We start from the raw sequence: 21,478 nt of genomic DNA on the forward strand, positions 1-21,478 counted from the left end.
TGATGGTTTCTTTCCAATATGGTACTCCAGGTTTAGATAGTGCATCTTGCAAGGTTTTTGGTTCATTTTCCATCATATAAGTGTGGAAATCTGGACCAAAAGACTTCGAGCTTCTGGCTCTTTTACTTCGTCTTGATTCCCCTTCTTCTGTAGAACCTTCATTTGTTCTAGCATTTTTATTATGTGTAGTTTCACTGTTACATACAAAACCTTCATTCACCATCTTTTTTTTTTCTTTTGCTAGAACTTTCTTCTTCTTTCTTTGCAAGGAAAAATATTCAAAAAATATGAAATTACTAGACCCAATTTTCATTCCTTCACTCATTTTAGATTTTTCAAATTTGTGCACTATAAACCTATATGCACTGTTGTTATGTGCATATCTAATGAATATGAAGTCAATCTTCTTTTATCCAATAATATTAGAGTTTTGGGGGAGGCCCGAACTTATTAACATGACATTCATCATTTTCTTCAAATTTTTTCCTTCTGGTAATTCCATTATATTGATGTGAGTATGGTGCAGTTGTTTGATGTACGATACCAAAATATGAACAAAACTCATCAAAGATGCTCCATATTTTCATCTATCACCGTGAATTCTTTTTATTTATTTACCAAATTGATTTTCAACTTCGGTCGTGTAAGTTTTGAATACCTCAAGTGCTTAATCATTACTTCTCGAAAAATATATATAACAATACCTCGTACAATCGTCAATAAACTTTATATGATACTTTTTCCTTCCTTTACTTTGCATAAACTTTAAATCATTGATATCGTTGTTTATCGATTCTAGAGGAGTGGTACATTTTTCAATAGAAAGGAAATGCGCTTTGGTAATTTTCATTTCAACAAATATCTCGTATTTATGTGTTGAATCAATATTATACTTGGGCAACAAAACAAAATTCATTAAACGTGGCAGAATATTAAAATTTACAGGTCCTAGACGAACAACAATAAATCAGATCACTCAAGTAAATAAATAGAACTTTTAATTTTATTGTTATCAAACTCGTGGCGAACCACAATTATATTCAATTTGAAAAGTTTCTCATCCAGATACTTCTTCCCTACAAAATGACCATTGTTGGTAAATAAAAAATTATTAGACTCAAATATAAGCCTAAAACCATGTTTTAACAACGGTAAAAACTTGTGTGAGACGGTCTCACAGCTCGTATTTGTGAGACGGATCTCTTATTTGAGTCATCCATGAAAAAGTATTACTTTTTATACTAAAAATATTACTTTTTATTGTGAATATCGGTAGGATTGACCCGTCTCACAGATAAAGATTCGTGAGACCGTATCACAAGAGACATACTCTTTAACAACGTCCCGACACAAGGTTCTTGTTATTTCCGAAACATAAAACACATCAACAAGAATTACTTCCATCTCTGATGTCATATTTAAGACCACCATTCCAAGCCCCACTATCTCTGATGTAGCAGAATTCCACATGAAAAACTTACTCCCTGAAATTGACGTATGTGTGGAGAACATATCTTTATTGATCATAGCAACAACCTGAAAAGACTCGCCTAGACTCATGTAATAGTACTTGAAGTTCTCTTTCTTGACTCATAACATATTTTGAGTAACATTTTGAAGTCCAGGAGGGGTCCCACAATGAATTTCTTGAGACCATCATATCTTGCCTTGTACTTTTCGAGTATTTCCCATAATTTTTTTGTGGTCTTAACTTGACAATATACACTGTATGGTGATTTGTCAAGTCCATTCAGCATGTAGTTTTTGTATAGGAAGTCACTTTGATTAATGAATTCGATGTGACCCTCTTTTGAGCATCAACTTCTCCTTTGTGTATGATGAGAAGATCTTCTTTCAGAAACTTTGCCAAACTTAGAGATGTGAGATAGAAAAACATTTCCTGTTGCCATCTTTTGAATTCTGCACTATTGAATTTTTCTAGTATTTTTCCTCGTACCAGTGGAGTGTTCATTGTTGTTGCAGATGAGGAAGTCATCTTCAAAGTTTCAGGAAAAAAATCCTTCTTGATATTGTTTGTGGTGGTATCTTGAAATCTCGAAGATGAAAGAAATACGCAGCAAAATTTGATGCTAGTGTTGAAAACTGTGGTCTTAAGAAGAATTTGTCTGTTCTGGTGCTTCGGCGAATGAAAATCTTCTCCCAATATACAATTTCTATTATAATTACAACACAATAATTACAAGTTTTTTAATCAGAAAAGGTTATAAACTTTCTTGCTTTTGAATGGAAGAAATGTAGACAAGATGAATGTAAGTGTGTATATTCAGAATTTCAAAATTCAAAAATTATTTTGAATGACCTTTGATCATGTATTTAAATATATCAATCTGTAGAGACTTCTTGTTTCAATATTGAGGTGTCTTATCATCCAAAATTCTGATGATTTTCATCAAGAGACACCATTTGGAATGCATTTGTTCCATGAAAAAACTCACAACTACTGCCAAATATTACTTTTCGGGCACCTAAGCGCTCCCTCGCGCCAACCTATACACAGGAAGGCTCTCTCCTATGCAGCTTCCCTTTGTCATGGAAACATCCAGGATGCTATTGGAAAGCTCATGGGTTAGGCGCTTTAGCTCGTCTCCTGCTATCTAGAAGATGTCTAGGTGTCTTCTAAGGCGCATTTTAACTTTCGTTTGAGCTTTTTTCGTCTTTCTTTATTTAATTTTCATTCATAAAGCTTAAAACATCCCAACATTTTGAAAAATAAATTCGAGTCAATTTGTTCGACACTGAGGTATGGAAGCTTGTTCAGTAAAATCTTGAGTACTTATTTCTAATCTACATTAAATATGAATTCTTCACCAAACATTAACCTTGAATTCTTTAACAAAATCCGACACAAAATATTTTTGAAATATTATTTTTAAAACAAAGTAATTTAAAATTTGAGAATTATGGAAATTTATTTGAAAATTTATATTTTGTCTCGCAATATTTAGAACTTAGATTTTTTTAGAATTTCTTCTCACAAGTATTCTTTAAATTCCTACATTTCTCCATCAGTCCTAATCATGTCTGGAAGATTTTGTAAAGTTTTTACATACACAACACTAAGAGAGAAAAATCGACAATTGTATCTGAAAATTATTCTAAAAATTATCTTTTAAATTTGTTTTAATTTCTTTTCTTATCAACCGTGTAAATTACTAAAACATTAAATTATTACACAAAATTAAATTTAATCTGATTTTTTTTAAATATTTTTTTTTGCTTTTTGTTTCGAGATTATTTCTGCTGTTGGATGAAGATACACGAGGCAAATTGAGGTCATGTATGCGATTCGGAGAGGAATTTCAAGTAAACCCTTTTTGAATTTGAATGCGAGCAGTCGTCTGTTGATTCCATATTTGATTTTAGTGTGCTTGTTCCATTGAATGGTTAGATTGAGACCGAGATCGTATGCCACTGAATTCAGCATGCTACTGAATGTGGTTGTAATGATGAAACACTATCCTGCTGTCCTCCTAATTTTTGATGAAATGCATCACTTGGGCATCGATTGAATTAATGGCTACACTGTTCGTGTATCGATTTTCTCGCACTCAAGGCGCAACCGAAGTTAATTTTTTTTTTTGTCTCGTCATATGAAACGGTCTTTGGGTGTCGTATGTTCATAACCATTCGTTGGATGTTAGGATTTTATACCTGTGCCTATATTACGCTTGGACTCCAAATTATTCACGTTTTAAAGCAAATATAGTCCTTCTTGTAAATCCCTACGAATGAAACTTGCCTTTGGATCGTCTAATTAGGTCCACGATCGGAAACTGTTTTTCTTGCTTGGATTACACTAGAAATCGCAAGCGATTTGTGCATTGAGACTATAGCCTCCGAATTTTAAAAATCCGGAGACAGTGCAGCGACAGGGGCATAGCGTGGAAGGAAAGCACCTGGCCGAAATTTTTCTTCAAAAGATGGGTGATGGCCGAGAGCTTGAAGAAGGGAGGAAGAGTTTTTCTTGTGAATTTTTTGTGCAATAGTTTCTGTATGATTTATGACCCCTTATAGTATATTCATGGAGTGCGACTCCTGATTTGATCAGGAGTCCCTCTCTCACAAGGACTCAAAGTCTTTGTCGTCTGCAAGAACCTTAAGTCATGATTAGCATATAGCATGGTCCCTTCAATACATATATCCCGATCGAATCTGCAATCATTGGTAGATCGAGAGTTGCATATGAATTCGATAACGATGTGATTTATGTATGAGTACTAATAGTGACATGGTATGTACAACTAGGAAAACACGTTTCCCTAAAACATATTTTTTGCTCTGGCCAGAGACTCCTTGCACTATTAACTAATAAGATAACATAAGATATCTTGACATGTAGGTAAACGGTGAATCCCCGACTACAATACATATGATCCTACGTATTTCGAAACTACACCGAACCTCGCCACCTGATGACTCTCAATGGAGTCAATAAACAAATCAAAGTATATACTAGTATGTATAGCCCCTACAGTGTCTCAAAGAACTAATTGCGTACAACCATAACCACGTACTATTCTACTCGATAATTGAGAACCACTTGGACAGTCCGAGGGAGGGTTGTTCAGTGCATCATCATATGATCACACATCTGTATGAATAGACATCTCCATCTCATTAACATGACGTTTACATCACATATGCTAGTCTCGAACTCAAGAGACATTTATCCTTATTTTAGGCTGCTGATTCGACTAAAAACCAGTTTAGAATATACGATACACTTTCTAATGAGTTTCATGATATTATATTGATAAGCATACCTCATGATACCTATTTTATATTCAAGAACTTTATCTATGCAGCTTTCATGGGTATACACATAAAATATAATGTCATAATTGAATAAAATCGTAAAATATTATTAAAATAAAGATCGTTTTACATTAGAGTCAATAAAAGCATAAGCAATGAGTTGGTTTGCTAAACACCTATTCTAACACATCTGTATTATGAAATCAGCTTTAATGTCACCATGTTTTTACAGGAGAAACTCTATCAATTTTTTTAAAAAAATAGACGGCCAAATGACTTGTTTCATATAATATATTTCACAATCAACGTAATCTTCCATTATCGACACTATATCTTCTCTCTCAGTGTCCTTACACTAAGTACACGTGATATTTTAAGTTCAAAACACTTCTCACCTTTGTAATTAAATCTAAAATAATCTACCACCATAAGCTTAATACAACCGACACTCTTAATAATCTCACCATCATTGTAAGGAAAGCTTGGAGAATATTTTCAATTAGTTTCAACTGAAAAAACATAACCTTACTAATCAAAGTTTCAATAAGCTGCAATACAAGCTCTCATATCATCTTCACATTGCTTCACTCATTGTTATTAGTCTTTATTGTGAATGCTTCCATAAGATAATGGGGCGGGCTTGCGCGCGATCGAATGATGCGCTTCAACACCTGCCATATGTTACTTGACTTGTAACTATAGGGAACTCCAAACTTTGACCTCTTTGCACATGTTTCTCGACAGGAGCGGAGCTAAGATCTTGGTTCGTTGTAGGCAACGATATACTAAAAGTAATAAAAAAAATATGTAAAATCTTCTAATCATAAAGCACTGTAAAATAATTAGCTTATAATTTCTTTTTTCGAATTTTCATATTTTGAAACATTTGTACAATAGTTTTATAATCAGTTGTTAGAAATATATATTTCTTTATATAGACAATGAGATTATCCTCCATCCAATCATCTCTCATTTAATTGGGCAACATGTATTTCACAATTCTCGTGGCAGAAAACACCTTCTCTACGGTTTCAGTTGCAACTAGTAGAATTAATGTCAATGTAAAAAGCTTATAAACCAGAGGGTACACCATACTTTTAAATGAAATAACTAATTTATCTGAAAGATCACCAAGGCTTTTCCATCCTAGAAATGCTTTGTTAGAGCACATATAACATATATAAATTTCAATTTGATCATCAAATATCAGGAGATCAAATCTTGAGAAATATTGTGGATAAAACTCAACTAGTTACATCAATTATTTTATTTTTGTCAAAAGCGAAAAATGAGTTTTGTGGACACAAAAGAGTAACTTCATACATGTCTCTAAGAAATAATAATTTAACTCTTGAAGTTGCATATCAATAACACCATAGAATAAAGTCACGTGATAGTGATGCAAATTTGTCACTTTCGTGGATTGCGATGGGGCCAACCACATGGTGCACAACGTGTGAACATGTCATCCATTTTGAGAACATCAATGTAATGTTGTTCACAAAAACAACGAACATTTTATAAAAATGAATCCCAACCATCATCTCTCATCATTTGGAGACAGTGTTTGCATAATTATACCAAATCTATTGCATTCACAATATCCTTACCTTTTTTTTTTTTGGATAAATCATCGACAATTCACTCGAAATCCCTAAGACGTATTTTATCTACACGATTTCATCTAGTGTAGATTGACTGAAAAATTAAATGAAAGAATTGATTCCAATAAATTAAATGCCTTAGTATTCAATCTGGGAACTTGAATCATCTTCTGAATTATTTCAAAGGCATCAGTAAGACCACATAACATGGAAATGAAGTTGATCAAAGAATTGTAATGTGACCCCCAATGTGCATCTCCAGCACGTTGAACGGTAGTTTCTTGTCTAAGTCCCCGATCACTTAAAATCTCAACCCTCTCCAATCCTGCAACAATAACATCTGAATGTTTCTCCCGAAGAAGTTCCAAACATTTGCAAGATGCTACAACATTTACCACATCACCAATAACACGAAAGAAATTAGAAATCAAAAGATTTTTCTTGGCCACAATAATGCGTTCATTTACATGCCTACTACTATCCACGCAACACATAAATGACATTTGCTCCTTTGTTGACACATCAGGAGATTCATCAACTAAAATAGATAACAATAAATCACCAACATATCTGATAATAACATTAATCGTTTTAGTTGTACAAGCACTGATTATGTCCTTATAAATATCAGGTGACATTAACTTGTATTTTTTAGGAGCATTTTTCAACGTCACGTCATTAATCTCTTTACTATGCGTACCTAAAAACTCCGGTTGTATAAGAAAGTTACCTAAATTATGGTAACCTTTGGTCTCGCCATGACCCCGAAATGAATGCCTTTGTTGCAACAAAACTCCGATATAATCAATCGACGCATGAGACAGATGCAATAATCATTCCGCGTTTGCTTTGAATATTTATGAAAAATTGATTGAATGTGTTCATCTTGATTCATCAAAGCTTGACAATTCGTTTGAGCTTTATTATGTTCACTGTCATGCTGGCCAACATGAATATTTAACATATATTTACCCTTCAAATTTGTGAATCCTTCGCTAACAGAAATCTCCCCTACTACTTATTTTCCCTTGGTTGTATTGAAGAGACACCAATACAAACAATATGAGTCATTTTTTTCTATAATATACTGCAATAAATCACAAAATTCCTTAAACCGTGAAGGATTTAACTGTCTCAATTGTCTTACTCGAAATTTTTGTTTTGGGAATTCATATGCGGAAGGTTGTCATGGAACTTCTGTGCAAATACGCTCTTAGAACTTGATCTCTAATGTTAGCACTACATGCACAAATTGGAGTCCATAGTCTACGATCTTTCGATAGTAGTGAAAAATCAAATTCTTCAACCTTAACTTCTCCAATGTTTTGTTCTTCTGGTTCTAGAACTTTTATTTTAAAAATCTATGCAATGTAGATGTATTGATTTCCTAATGAAATAAAATAAAAATATTAATATGTTTAGATTCATCCATACAGTGAAATTAAACAAATTCTATTCCTGTGCAAAAAACTAAACAAAAATTAAACCAATACATATCCATAACCCTTCAATTAATTTAATCTGCATTATGGCTCACATGGACCACTCATTAGATCTTTCAATTTTGCCTAGAGAAACCAACAATACTATTGCCTATTGGCCCTTTAAATAATCCAGACTCGCACATATTTTTGTGGATAACATATCACAATTCTCATCACAAACAAAATTACTTGAATACATCCATTTTTACATACCCAAGTAATTAAGGAGCTCGATCTAGAATCAAAGCAGAAAAGTGATGGCATGGGACTGGCTAGATGATGATCTTTGAAGTTGGGAGGGGTGAAAGCTCTAGAGCAGTTGTGCCAACAGAAGAGTTTTACGCGTAATAATGCAAGGCCCAAATTTTTTTAAAACAAAATTAGGTCCAGTTTGGGTAGCTGCCCACATTGGGTCCATGGAAGCTCTGCCACTGTTTCTCGGGTAAGGCCTGAGGGGATCGCCTTTTACTTGAAAATCTCCTTGAGGGGACAGCTGATCCCTCAGTCTACGCAATGGTGATCCCCTATGCTGGATTTTATTCACCAGACTTAAAATAATGATCCTCTAGGATGTGGTAAGTCCGGTCTCTTGACTCATCAACCCATGATCCTCTTAGATATTGTTGGTTCCTCAGCTCTAGAGCAGACGATCGCTTGAGATATTTTTGGTTCCTCGGACTTGGGGCCAATGAACCCCTATGGTCTACTCCATTCCTTGGTCTTTCAAATGATCTTCGAGGGTATGGCATGTTCCTTGGTCCGATGACTGATAATTCCCAATGACATTCTTGGTAACTTGGCCTTGTGGCCATCGATCCACTACAATTCCTCGGTTTCCACCATTGGTATGATAATTTTACCTTATTGTGGTGTTGATACCTCTTACTTGCTTTGTCCTCATAGTCACATAGATATTTTTTTGCCTTTTATCCGTAGGCACCCAACACTTTTTTACATTTTCTCTTGAACTAATTAATGAGCTCTTGTCCTTGTTTGATCTTCATTTCTTCATTTGGGAAACGCATGTGATTATGTTGGATTCACGTTAACAAAGGAAATAAGTGAAAGAAGATGCTCATACAAAAAATCATCCTCCCTTCGGTGTGGGTGTTGGGACATCGTATTCTCACACCCAAGACGCAGCGAAAGTTAAAAATTTTTGTTCTTGGGCGTCGTGTGTTTAAAAACATTCATAGGGCGTTTAGGATTATACCTCTGCGTTCTTAACTCTTGGACTCCAAACTATTCTGATTTTTACGCGGAGATAGTCCTTCTTATAAATCCCTACGAACGGCTCTTCTCCTTTAATCGTCTAATTGGGTCCACGATCAGAAACTGAATTCTTTGTTTGGATTGCACTAGTAATTCCAAATAATTTGTGCGCTGAGACTGTAATCTTCGAATTTATAAAATCCGGAGATGGTGCAATGATGGCGGCACGACGGTGGAAGGACACAAGATGGCCGAAACTTCACAAAGCTTTTGAATTGGCCGTGAATTTTATTTCACCAAGGAAGGGAGAATTTTGTATGCATCTTTTCATCATTCAACAATGAGCCCTAATGGTGTATTTATAGAGTGAGACTCCTAATCTAATTAGGAGTTCATCTCCCACAAGGATTCTAATAATTTTATTATATTTAAACTCTCATATAAATAATATATAATGTATTTATTAACATTTAATAATACAAAATATAATAATATCATATACGCATATTTTATATCACCATATAAAATATATACATGTATATGTATATTAAATTAAATAAATATTATTTAATTTATAAACCAACTCATTGGTTAATTTAATTCTAGACTCTCCTAGAAATTTATGGGAATTTATGCATATTAGTAGTCACCAGTACTAGCACAATCATTTAATTAGTAAATTCCAAATTCACAAAAAAAATGATTCCGAACTCATTATAACCCTGATCGACGATCCGAGAGCGTCGATGTATCAAGGAAACAAATCTTGTTCATATAATGAAAATCGAAAATTTCGAAAATCAAAATTTTCACTTATCAAATTTAGAACTTACCATATATGGCAGTTACCATATTTGGCAGCTGCCAGTTTTAGTGAACTCCTTGACAAAACAGGCAGTTCACAAAACAAGCAGTTCCACTCTCCTTCCTTATCTAGCAATCATGTCAACTTCTATTTATTTCATCCTATGGAATCAACTCATAAACTCCTTTATAAGCTTCTTGTTTGATCTCCATCAAACTATAGTCGCCAAATTCCAACTCCTTGAAATTTGACTATCTCAACAGGAACACAGAATCCGATACTTGTGTGACCCTCAATGGTTCAAGGATACAGCTAACTGTGGGTTCACATCTCCATGTGATTCAGAATAACATTTATTCTTATTCTGGCTTACCCTAGTTAGCCCCATTCTTTTCATCAACACTTTGATCAAGAATGTCATAACTCATTTCTGATTGCACCCATTGGATCATGATAAGAGCGTCTAGAAGCATCGCCCCATGATCCCCTAGGTATCATTGATAGTGCCTGCAAGAACCTTTGATCATGGTTAGCGTACAGTACGGTCCCTTCAACACATATATCCCGATCGAATCTGCAACCATTGGTATATCGAGAGTTGCATATGAATTCCATAACGATGCGATTTATCTTTGAGTACTAATAGTGGCATGGCATGTGCAACTAGGAAAACACGTTTCCCTAAAACACATTTCTTGCTCTGGCCAGAGACTCCTTGCACTATTAACTCATCAGATCACATAGAATATATTCACCCGTAGGCGAACGGTGAATCCCCGACTACAATGCATTTGCTCCTACGTATTTCGAAACTACAACCAAACTCGCCACCTGATGACCCTCAATGGAGTCGGTAAAAGGATCAAAGTGCATGCTAGTATGTATAGCCCCTACATTGTCCCGAGTCAAAGGACTAAAGGTGTACAACCATAACCGCGGACTATTCTACTCGATAAGTGGGAACTATATGGATAGTTCGAGGGAGGGTTGTTCAGTGCATCATGATATGATCACCCATATGTGTGAATGGACATCTCCATGCCCTTGCCAATGAAACATGGCGTTTACACCACAGATGCTAGTCTCAAGCTCGAGCGACCTTTATCCTTGTTTTAGGCGGCTGATTCAACTAGGAACCTGTTTAGAATATACGGTACACTTCCTAATGAGTTTCATGATCTTACGCTGCGACGCAGACCTAATGGTACTTATTGTATATTTAAGGACTTTATCTATGCAGCTTGCATGTGTATACAGATAAAGTATAATGCATAATCGAATAAAATCGTAAAATATTATTAAAATAAATATTGTTTTGCATTAGAGTCAATAAAGCCCGAGCCGCAAGTTGGCTTCCGGGCACCTACTCTAACAATCTCCCACTTGTCTTATAGCCAACTACCCATAGATCTTAGACCCATTGCTTCGCAATGCTTCTCAAACAATGGTCCTGGCAGGGGCTTCGTCAGTGGATCAGCAACGTTATCTGCGAAGGAGACTCTCTCTACTGATATGTCTCCTCTTCCCACAATCTCCCGGATTATGTGGAACTTCTTCAGTGTATGTTTGGATTGATGATGAGACCTCGGTTCCTTCGCTCGTGCTACGGCACCGGTGTTGTCACAGTAGACCGGGACTGGATCAACTGTTTGAGGAATGACACCCAACTCTTGGATGAAATTCCTCATCCAAACACCCTCCTTTGCTGCAGCCAATGCAGCTATGTATTCGGCCTTACTGGTTGAATCCGCTGTGGTGTCTTGCTTGGAACTCTTCCAAGAGACAGCACCACCATTGAGATTGAATACAAATCCAGAGGTTGATTTCGAATCATCCACATCTGATTGGAAGCTAGAATCAGTGTAGCCTTCCAATTTTAGTTCTACACTCCCGTATACAAAGAACAAATTCTTAGTTCTTCTCAAGTACTTAAGAATGTCCTTCACTGCTTTCCAATGCAGTAGATCGGGATTCTACTTATATCGGCTTGCAACACTCAGTGCATATGCAATATCAGGTCGAGTAGATATCATACCATACATAATACTGCCTGTGGCAGACGCATATGGAATGCGGCTCATGGTTTCTATCTCTTCATCAGTCTTAGGGCACATAGACGTAGATAGATTCACACCATGAGAAATTGGAAGATATCCTCTCATGGACTCCTCCATAGAAAATCTCCTCAGTATGGTATCAATATATGTAGATTGGGTGAGCCCTAGCATCCTCTTTGATCTATCCCTATAGATTTGTATTCCTAATACATATGATGCTTCACCCATATCCTTCATGGAGAACTTACCAGCTAACCATACTTTAGTTGACTGCAACATCCCTACATCATTCTCAATGAGTAGTATGTCATCAACATAAAGTACTAGGAATGTCATTGCACTCCCACTAAACTTCTTGTATACACAAGGTTCCTCAGGATTTTTGGCAAAATCAAACTCTTTGATAGTGATGTCAAATATGAGGTTCCAGCTCCTTGATGCCTGTTTGAGTCCATAAATGGATCTCTGAAGTTTGCATACTTTATGCTCATTTCCTACTGATGTGAATTCTTCAGGTTGAGACATTTAAATATCTTCCTTAAACTCCCCATTAAGGAAAGATGCCTTCACACCCATCTATCATATTTCATAGTCATACAGTGCTGCTATGGCTAGCAGTATCCTAATAGACTTGAACATTGCGACTGGAGAAAGGTTTCCTCATAGTCAACATCTTGCCTTTGAGTATATCCTTTTGCTACCAATCTAGCTTTGAAGGTCACCACCTTCCCATTCGCTCCAAGTTTTTTTTTTTAAATTCATTGGCATCCTATGGGAACAATTCTCACAGGTGGATCTATTAAGGACCATACTTGGTTCGAATACATGGAGTCCATCTCGGACTGCATAACTTCAAGCCATTTAGATGAATCGGCATCAGACAATGCTTCCTTGAAATTTCTTGGATCACATCCAGGAATGGGCTCATCTTGGCCCTTTTCAAGAAGCAGGCTCAACCTATTAGGCGGTTTTGGGATCCATTCGGATCTCCTAGGAGCTTGTGTTTTTTTGATTGGCTGTTGGGGTGTGGATTCTACTACTTGTGTAGTGGATGGTTCTCGAATCTCATCGAGTTCTATCATCCTGCCTTTTCTATCTAATAGAAACTCCTTTTCTAGGAATGTGGCATTCGTTGAAACAAACCCCTTTGTTTCACTAGGATAAATAGAAGTTGTATCCAAAAGAGTTATTTGGATATCCCGCAAAGTAGCACAAATTGTCTCTACTGTCCAATTTGTCTCCCACTGCCTGCTTCACATAAGCAAGGCATCCTCATATTCTTAGATAAGAATATTTGGGCGGCTTTCCCATCCATATCTCATATGGAGTTTTATCCCCTGCCTTTGTATGAACTTGATTCAACAACCTTGCCTCTGTTTCAAGCGCATATCCCCAAAGGGATGGCGGCAACTCAGTGAATCCCATCATAGATCGGACCATGTCCATCAATGTCCGATTACGACGTTCTGACACACCACTCAACTAGGATGTGGTAGGCGGAGTCCACTGTGAGAGAATTCTATTCTCGTTAAGGTAGTCTTGAAACTCAGTACTCAAGTATTCTCCACCTTGATCTAATCGTAGTGTTTTAATACTCTTTCCTAATTGTTTCTCTACTTCTGCTCTGAATTCTTTGAACTTTTCAAAGGCTTCAGACTTGTATTTCATTAAATACACATACCCAAACCTCGAATGGTCATCCGTAAAAGTAATGAAGTAGAAATGGCCAAATCTCGTGCTAACACTTAGCGGGCCACACACATATGTATGGATCAAATTCAACAGATCATGTGCACGTTCCACTTTCCCTAGGAAAAGGGGCCTTGGTCATTTTTCCTTTCAGACAGGACTCACACGTCTCTTAGAGAGTTTATGTCTGACGAGTCAAACATGCCCTCTCCTACTAGCTTGTGGATCCTTCTTTGGGAAATATGTCCTAGCCTAACGTGTCACAAATGTGCTTGGTTAGACTATCTTGTTTTCTTTTGGTTGTTGTTGAAATTGTGTTTACTTGGACAGTCACTTATCATTGCCAAAACATTTCTGACCCAGATAATTTCTTATGTACAGACTTCTTGCAGTGAAGCAAACATGTTCTGACTTATCGGGCTTTGTCAAATTCCAGGCCCACCACCTTCTCATTAGGCCTAATCATACTTACACCATGCTCATGGGCAAGAGCCCTATCTTGCAGGCGTGTGGTCATGAGCTCCTTGAAAGTAGTGTGCATCATTGTACGAGTTTAATGCACTATGCAACATTTGCATGTGTATTGAATGTCAACAACATTCGACATTTCCTCAAACTATCTCTACAGTTCATTTGACATAGAAGCGAGAACATAACACTTTAACTTGCATACTATGGTCCCACCATCTTGCATGCTTTGTCAGTTCAGCAAGACTAACATTAGTGTGTATGCTATTTTCTCCGAATTTAGAACAATTTTCCCAGCCAATCTTGAAAATTAATGTTCGGTTAGCTTGTTTTAATAACATATATGAATTACGCGACGAAATCATAAATATACTGATATGGAAACAGAATAAACATTACCGACTATTTTAAAATATTTTGTAAGACGTAAAATATGGACTTTTGTTTTTACGAACTGCTTCCCACTATTTTGACATTTTCACCACCCAATCATAACTTCCAAAAGGTAGAGCCCAATTGCAACTCCTTGCAATCCTTACGTAATTTTGCCTCACGTTTGAGGAGGGTCCAATAATATGATCCCCTTTCTCTTCACGTGTCGAGCCCGGCCCATCAATGTTGAACCTTAATGGACGGTCGCCATGATATCCCCCAATAATATGAGCCGAAGTCATGGGAGTTCCACGTAGTTCACATCAAATATGTCAGTGGAAGTCACAGCTTTCCGGCATCCAAGCCTCCCCAATAATATGAGCTAGACACTGACCACAGGTAGCGTTCATCATGCAACCACCGTTGATGGAAGGCAAGGAATTATTAAACTTTCTTTTAATTATCCTTTTAATATGCTTGATTTAAATTTTGGATCTCATCCAAAATGAGGGATTTTAATTTTAAAAATTTGTCTCATCATTATTTTAAAACTCGTGCCATGATTGTTTGTATGATTTCCGGACTCATGTAACTTTTGTTATTATATTAATAATAACGCACATACTGATTTTTTATAATATATCACATACATCATAAATAATAAAGGATGATCGATAACCGAGAACTAATTGATCCGTACGAGCCACATACGGATCCATGTCCATAACCTAGGTAAATGCAGGGATATAAATGCAATATTACATAAGCTTCCAATATTTTACATGTCTTCGATCTTCAAAACTCTTTACGAGGATCGGGCTCACCGTCTTCAAATCTTGATCTCCCACTAATTCTAATATTTACATTAAATATCCATGGCACATTAGGATACAAATTTAGGAGGTGAGAACGGACCATAAACCAAGTCAACTTTTAATTATCAAATAATCAAAAAATTAAAATACGTAAAATATCCTAACATACACCTAGCACATTGGTCATGGCTCTCGATCATCCTTTTAACATATAATATCATATATTATATAAATCCGATAATATCACATATTATCAATAAATCGTGTCGTAAATTATCACTAACCGCCATAATTATCAAATTAAATAAACACTTTTATTTAATTTAAAAAATTAAATTTCTTGTATAACACCTTTTACCATAAATAATTAAAATCATATTTTAATTATTTATTTTTAAGAAATTGATTTTATCAAAATTATTGTAAGGGTAAAATCGTCCGTATTTTCACAAAATATCAATTCAGCCCAAAATTTTAAAAAATCAGAAAATCGCCCCTGGCTCGAACAATTCAAGCCCACGACCCGGCACGGTGCCCGAGATGTTCTCAGGTACCCGCCCGCTGCCCGATCCGATCGGGCGCGCTGTACGCTAGCTGCGCGCACAGGCGCGCAAGCCGTGCAGACGCCGCACGCCCACAGGTTGCTCAATCAGTTTACTGGGCTCAATTTGTTCTTGTACCTCTGCTGTTTTGACAAAGTGAATGTATTTCCCTTTGTCTGTTTTTAGCTTTGGTTGAGTATCATTTTGATACATTTCTCCTTGAGTGTTGAACCCTAAACCAGTTTTATCAGAAACTGATTTTTGTGAATTTTGCATCTCATTCAGTGCAGTAGATGACTTGTTCCAAGACTGAATGAGCTCAGACTGTTTTGAGTTTTCAAGAATCAACTTCTGGATTAATGACTGATTTTTGTCTATTTCTGCTTTTAACTCAGCAATTTCCCTTTTTAGACTCAACCCATCAACTGATTCATCAGTTTTGGTTTTATTGTCTGTGGGATCGGTTTGCTTTGCTTTGATTTTTTCAAATGATGATGCAAGCTTTTGATACTCATTTACCATGTCATGTAGTGTTAGAATGAGTTCTTCTCGTGTGAAATCAGTTGAGCTGAAATAAATACATGTTGGCTAGATGATTCTTCTTCTGCATCATTAGCCATCAAGCACTTGACTTCCTCATCATCACTAGAGCTGCATGAGCTTTCTGGTTCTGACTCTTCACTGTCAGTTTCTGCCCATTTAGATTTGTTTTCTTCAGCTAAGAGTACCTCATGTTTCTTTCTGAAGGACTTCTTATCTTCCTTGGGTCTTCTTTTGTGCTCATATGATTTCTTTCTTCTATCAGTTGAGCCTTGACTATCCTTCTTGGGTTTAGGACAATCAGCAATAAAGTGACCTGATTTACCACAGTTGTAGCAGGCATTTGATTCATCTTTGGAGCTGTTTCTTTGGTATGGCTTCTGGAAGTTTCCTTGATTCTTTCTCATGAACCTTCCAAATTTTTTGATGAACAATGACATAGCATCACTGCTCAACTGATCAGCAGATTTCTCGACTGAATTGATTGGTTCTGTTCTGACAGCAGCTAGAGCAGTTGTGGCTGCAGGGGTAGATGGTTCTCCTTCTCTGGTCTGCAGCTCAAATTCATAAGCCTTTAAATCAGCAAATAGATCATGGAGTTCAATCTGGTTCAGATCTTTGGACTCCCTCATTGCCATGGTCTTGACATCTCATTCCTTGGGAAGACCTCTCATTACCTTTAGTGCAATCTCTTTGTTGGTATACAATTTTCCAAGTGCATTTAACTCATTGATGATACTGCTTACTCTTTCATCATACTCGTGCATTGATTCTCCTGCTTTCATTTTTATGTTATCAAACTTTTGAACAGCAACAGAAAGTTTATTTTCTTTGGTTTGATCATTTCCTTCACACAGCTGGATCAGCTTTTCCCAAATTTCTTTGGTTGTCTTACACATTTTTATTTTGCTAAAGGTTACTTTGTCCAGCGTTTTGTATAGAATGTCTTTAGCCACATTATCAAGATTTGCTTTTCTTTTATCTTCAGTTGTCCATTCATCTCTGGGCTTTTCTATTCTTTGTGGTGCCCCTTCTGTTATGGCAACTGTTGTATTTGTTTTTAGAATCTTCATGGGTCCATCAGTTATAACATACCACATGTCATCATTTGTGCAGCTAAATGAGCCTGCATTCTGATTTTTCAATCATCAAATTCTTCTCTGGAGAACATAGGAATTTTGTTGAATGAAGTCATGCTAACAAGTTTATAGATCAAAAGTATTCAAACACAAGATTCAACCGCTCTGATACCACTTGATATGATCGATTAACGTATCAAGAGAGTTTGGAAGGGGGGGTTGAATAAACACTCACAATTAAAACTGATCTTTTCGAATTTTGAGTTCAGTTTGGTGAAAAACTGATTCTCGGAATCTTGTTGGTCAAAGACAATCAGTTAAACTAAAGTAGTTGCGGAAAGTAACTGACTGAAAGATAGAATACAAAAATAAAACACACAAGGATTGTTTCTGGATGTTCGGAGATTTCAATTACTCCTACGTCACCCCTTCTATCTCAAGGATATGATTTCCACTAAAAGACTTTGATCGAATACAAGATTTGTACTGACCCACTTCAGTTTGGACTTATCACTGCCAAAAGCTGAAACTCTTAGTATTACAAAATGTTTTCAGTGCGTAACTGATCTTAGCACTATCGAATTTAACGATTATTACAAGTGCTAGTGAGCTCAAATTGTAGCCTTGACTGCTACGAATAAATCAAGTAAGAGTGAGCTAAGATTTTGGCAGAATAACAGCAAGCTTTGAATGGAATGATCTTCACTTTTACTTCAGCTGTTCTTCTGTCATATTTATAAGCTTCCCTTCCAACGGTAACTTGAGATATATTTGAATCTTTGTATCCGTTGATTGCCACTTCATTATTGTTTGCTTTATTTATTGTAATGCGGCGTCTTAACTGCTTTAGCCGAAATGCGTTGTTCTAAGCTGTATTGATTGAAGTGCGGCGTTTCATATTCAGTTGCATTCTTCTATGTCTCTTTGTCGGTTGAATGTTCTTTTCCGAGACATGTTCAGTTGAAGGATGCTTAGCTTAAAAGCATACTGCTGAATGTATCAACTGATCGGTTTCCAACTGATCAGTTTTCTTTATTAGATCAGCTGATTTCAGTTGTTAAGTCCAGTTGCTGAATATAATCGCGCGTATCAGGTGGTTGATCAGTTTGTCAAACTCCAGAATTTAGAATCTGGTTTTCAACATTATTTTTTTGTTAAATTGATATCATCAATTTAAGATTTTATCTTTCTAGATTAAAAGATCTTGTTTAATTTATTTCTAAATAATAATATCTTTCTTGATTTATCTCTAGATATTATATTATTTGTTTTTAATATGACTTTTATCTCTAAGATGTTTTATCCTTGTGTAAAAAAAAATTCATCCTAATGAAAATGTTTTTTCCATATTTTCTAGAACTCTTTTATGGAAATGTTTTTAGGTCAAGCATTGGGTTTAAATATGTAGAGCCTTACAGCCGTCTATGAGGCTTTGGGAAGGTCGACAGAGGATTTCTTGCATAGAAGAAAAATACTTTGTGCGGCTGATGAAGTTTTTCGTGTGATCGGTTGATCATTTTGTGCAGCTGCTGGAGTTTTTCTGAACTTGCACAAGTCCAGTATTGGAGATTTTTGTTTGAAGACTTTGTGTGATTAATTCACTATTATACCGTGTTGCCGATTGGTGTTGAAGACACGTGCAGAACAAAACTGACGCAGAATGTTGATTGAAGAGTGTTCTTCTATTGTTTTTAAGCAACTTCGGTTTATGCATATATTTTTGAGTTTTGTTGATTTTGATGCATTTTAATTCCTTGAAGTGTCAAGGAATTTGGTTTTGTTATACTCACTAGTATTGTTTTGGTGTAAACAATTTACATAATTTTCTAGTGAATTTTTGCCATGAAGCATTGCACAAATATTCGTACTTGTGCATAATTTAAATCTGGTTCCTATTTATTCAAGTTATACTTATATGTCAATAATTAATTTCCACTGCATATTGTGCGCTCGGGTTGACAATACCCGAACACAATGTTTGAACTTTTCAAGTTCGCAATCTTGATTTTGATGTTGACAAAACTTGTTATTGTGTTTCTAACATATTTACTCAAGTGTGAATTTATTAAAACAAGAAGCAAGCCGAAACTAAATTCTGCACAAACTGAATTTCTGGCAAGCTTCGATATTTTTATGATATCCCTCAACTGGATGATACAAATGACAATCAGCCAACTAAACTGATTAGAAAACTCAATTTGGAACAAATCGTATTTCCCGTCAGTTGGGCAAAATCGGATGTTATCATGGTCTAACTGATCGCTCAATTACCGAATTGATCACACGAAAACAGCAATCAGTTGGGTTTGAGCAGCTGCGGTATTTTGGTCATATCTCTCAGCTCGGTTATTGAAATGAAGTGATTCAGTATGCGTTGGAAATATAAGACGATGATCTACAAATCATCTTCAGAAGTCAAAGTCTGAATCGAAGCTTAAGATGCTGATAATGACGATGAAATTACTGGTTTTGCACAAACTGAAATCAGCTAGGCTGATTTCAGCACACCAGCTGAAACTGAACCAAATGCTGACCAACCAACTGAACTGAACCAGCTGCTGACCAACTGAAGACCAGTTGAACTGAACTAGACCAGTTGAACTGAACCAGACCAGCTGAAACTGAACCGAACCAGACCAGCTGAAACTGAACCAAACCAGCTGACCAACTGAACTGAACCGAACCAGCAGCTGACCAACTGAACTGAACTGAACCAGCAGCTGAACAGTTGAACTGAATGACCAGTTGAGTTGACCAGAGTTGACCAGTCGGGGAAAAGGTCCAGCAAGACAAATTTGACCGTTGCAACATCAGAAACAGTACATAAACATTCCAAACGGTCATATTCTTGTGTCTAACGTATATATCATTGTTGGGGATTATAAATACAACATCTTGAAGATCAAACAAGAGCTTTTGAAGTGGTTTCAAAGCATGGGCAGTTAACATGAAGATAGCAGCTAGTTGAGAGCACAAGCCTTTGTGTGAGGATACATTTGAGATGTACACTGTAAAGGATAAATTCCTCATACACAATCACTCACACATATACAAGAGAGTTGAACTTCAAAGATTAGTTGAGTGAGTCTTGCACAAAGACAATAAACTTGTGTATGTAGTCTTTGCATATGAGACATTAAACAATATGCTAATTGTGAGGTGCTGCCTACAATCTTGAGTGCTAGGAGTTCAGTTTAGGCAGTGGGTAAGTCCTGGCTGAGTGGGTTTGTACAAGTTTTTGTATAAATCAAAGTCTTCTAGTGAATATCATTCCCAAGGAGAAGAAGGGGTGACGTAGGAGTTATTCAATCTCCGAACATCCATAAACAAATTCGTGTCTATTTGTTTATTGCATTTACTTATCATTTTCATAGTTTTAAAGATGCATTGTTGAAGCATTTTTTGTGTTCTTCAAATACCAAAATATTGCATACCAAGTGTTTGATAAAATGCTTCAACCAAAATATTTTTACTCATTCAACTTGCATATATTTTAAATGCTTTACAAAATATTTAATCGGTTTCTACGAAGGATTATTTCGAGTATTTTCCGCTTGGTTTGAACATCAAACTCGATTTAACTCATCGGTGTTCAATATTTCAAGAACCGAACTATTGTAGTTCAACGGTGATCCCCTAGCCGATCCCACTACAAGAAAAATGATTTTCCGCAGCACGTCATCAACAGCATGCATTAAAAGCACGCTGCAAATAGTACTTTTAGCGACGTGCACCCATATGTGCGCTGTTAATATTGTACAACTGACAAAAATAACTGGCGTGCATTAAAAGCACGCTGCAGACAGTAATATCCGCAACACGCATTTATGTGTGCCGTTAATAAAATATATAAACGACAACGTGCGCACGTATGCGCGCTGTTAATATTAGCGTAAATAATTTTTTTAACAGCGAACTAAAAGCGTGCTGTGGAAATTATTATTTACAGCGTTCTCTGACCGCTATTAATAATATTGAAATAAAATTGCGCCAATTTCCCAACTTTATTTCACATCTCCGCGCCTCTCTATTTTC

The 21,478-nt window shown here is 36.2% G+C and overlaps 1 protein-coding gene across 1 annotated transcript; it reads right to left on the minus strand.

Annotated features, from left to right (window-relative positions):
• Positions 1-6,460: 6,460 nt before the first annotated feature.
• LOC142544384 (uncharacterized) lies at positions 6,461-7,018 on the minus strand. The gene has a single exon (XM_075651439.1). It carries the CDS (start codon positions 7,016-7,018, stop codon positions 6,461-6,463), a length of 558 nt encoding a protein of 185 aa, XP_075507554.1.
• Positions 7,019-21,478: the final 14,460 nt, after the last annotated feature.

The sequence above is a fragment of the Primulina tabacum genome, chromosome 5 (genome assembly GCF_025594145.1).
Source record: "Primulina tabacum isolate GXHZ01 chromosome 5, ASM2559414v2, whole genome shotgun sequence".
NCBI lineage: Eukaryota > Viridiplantae > Streptophyta > Magnoliopsida > Lamiales > Gesneriaceae > Primulina > Primulina tabacum.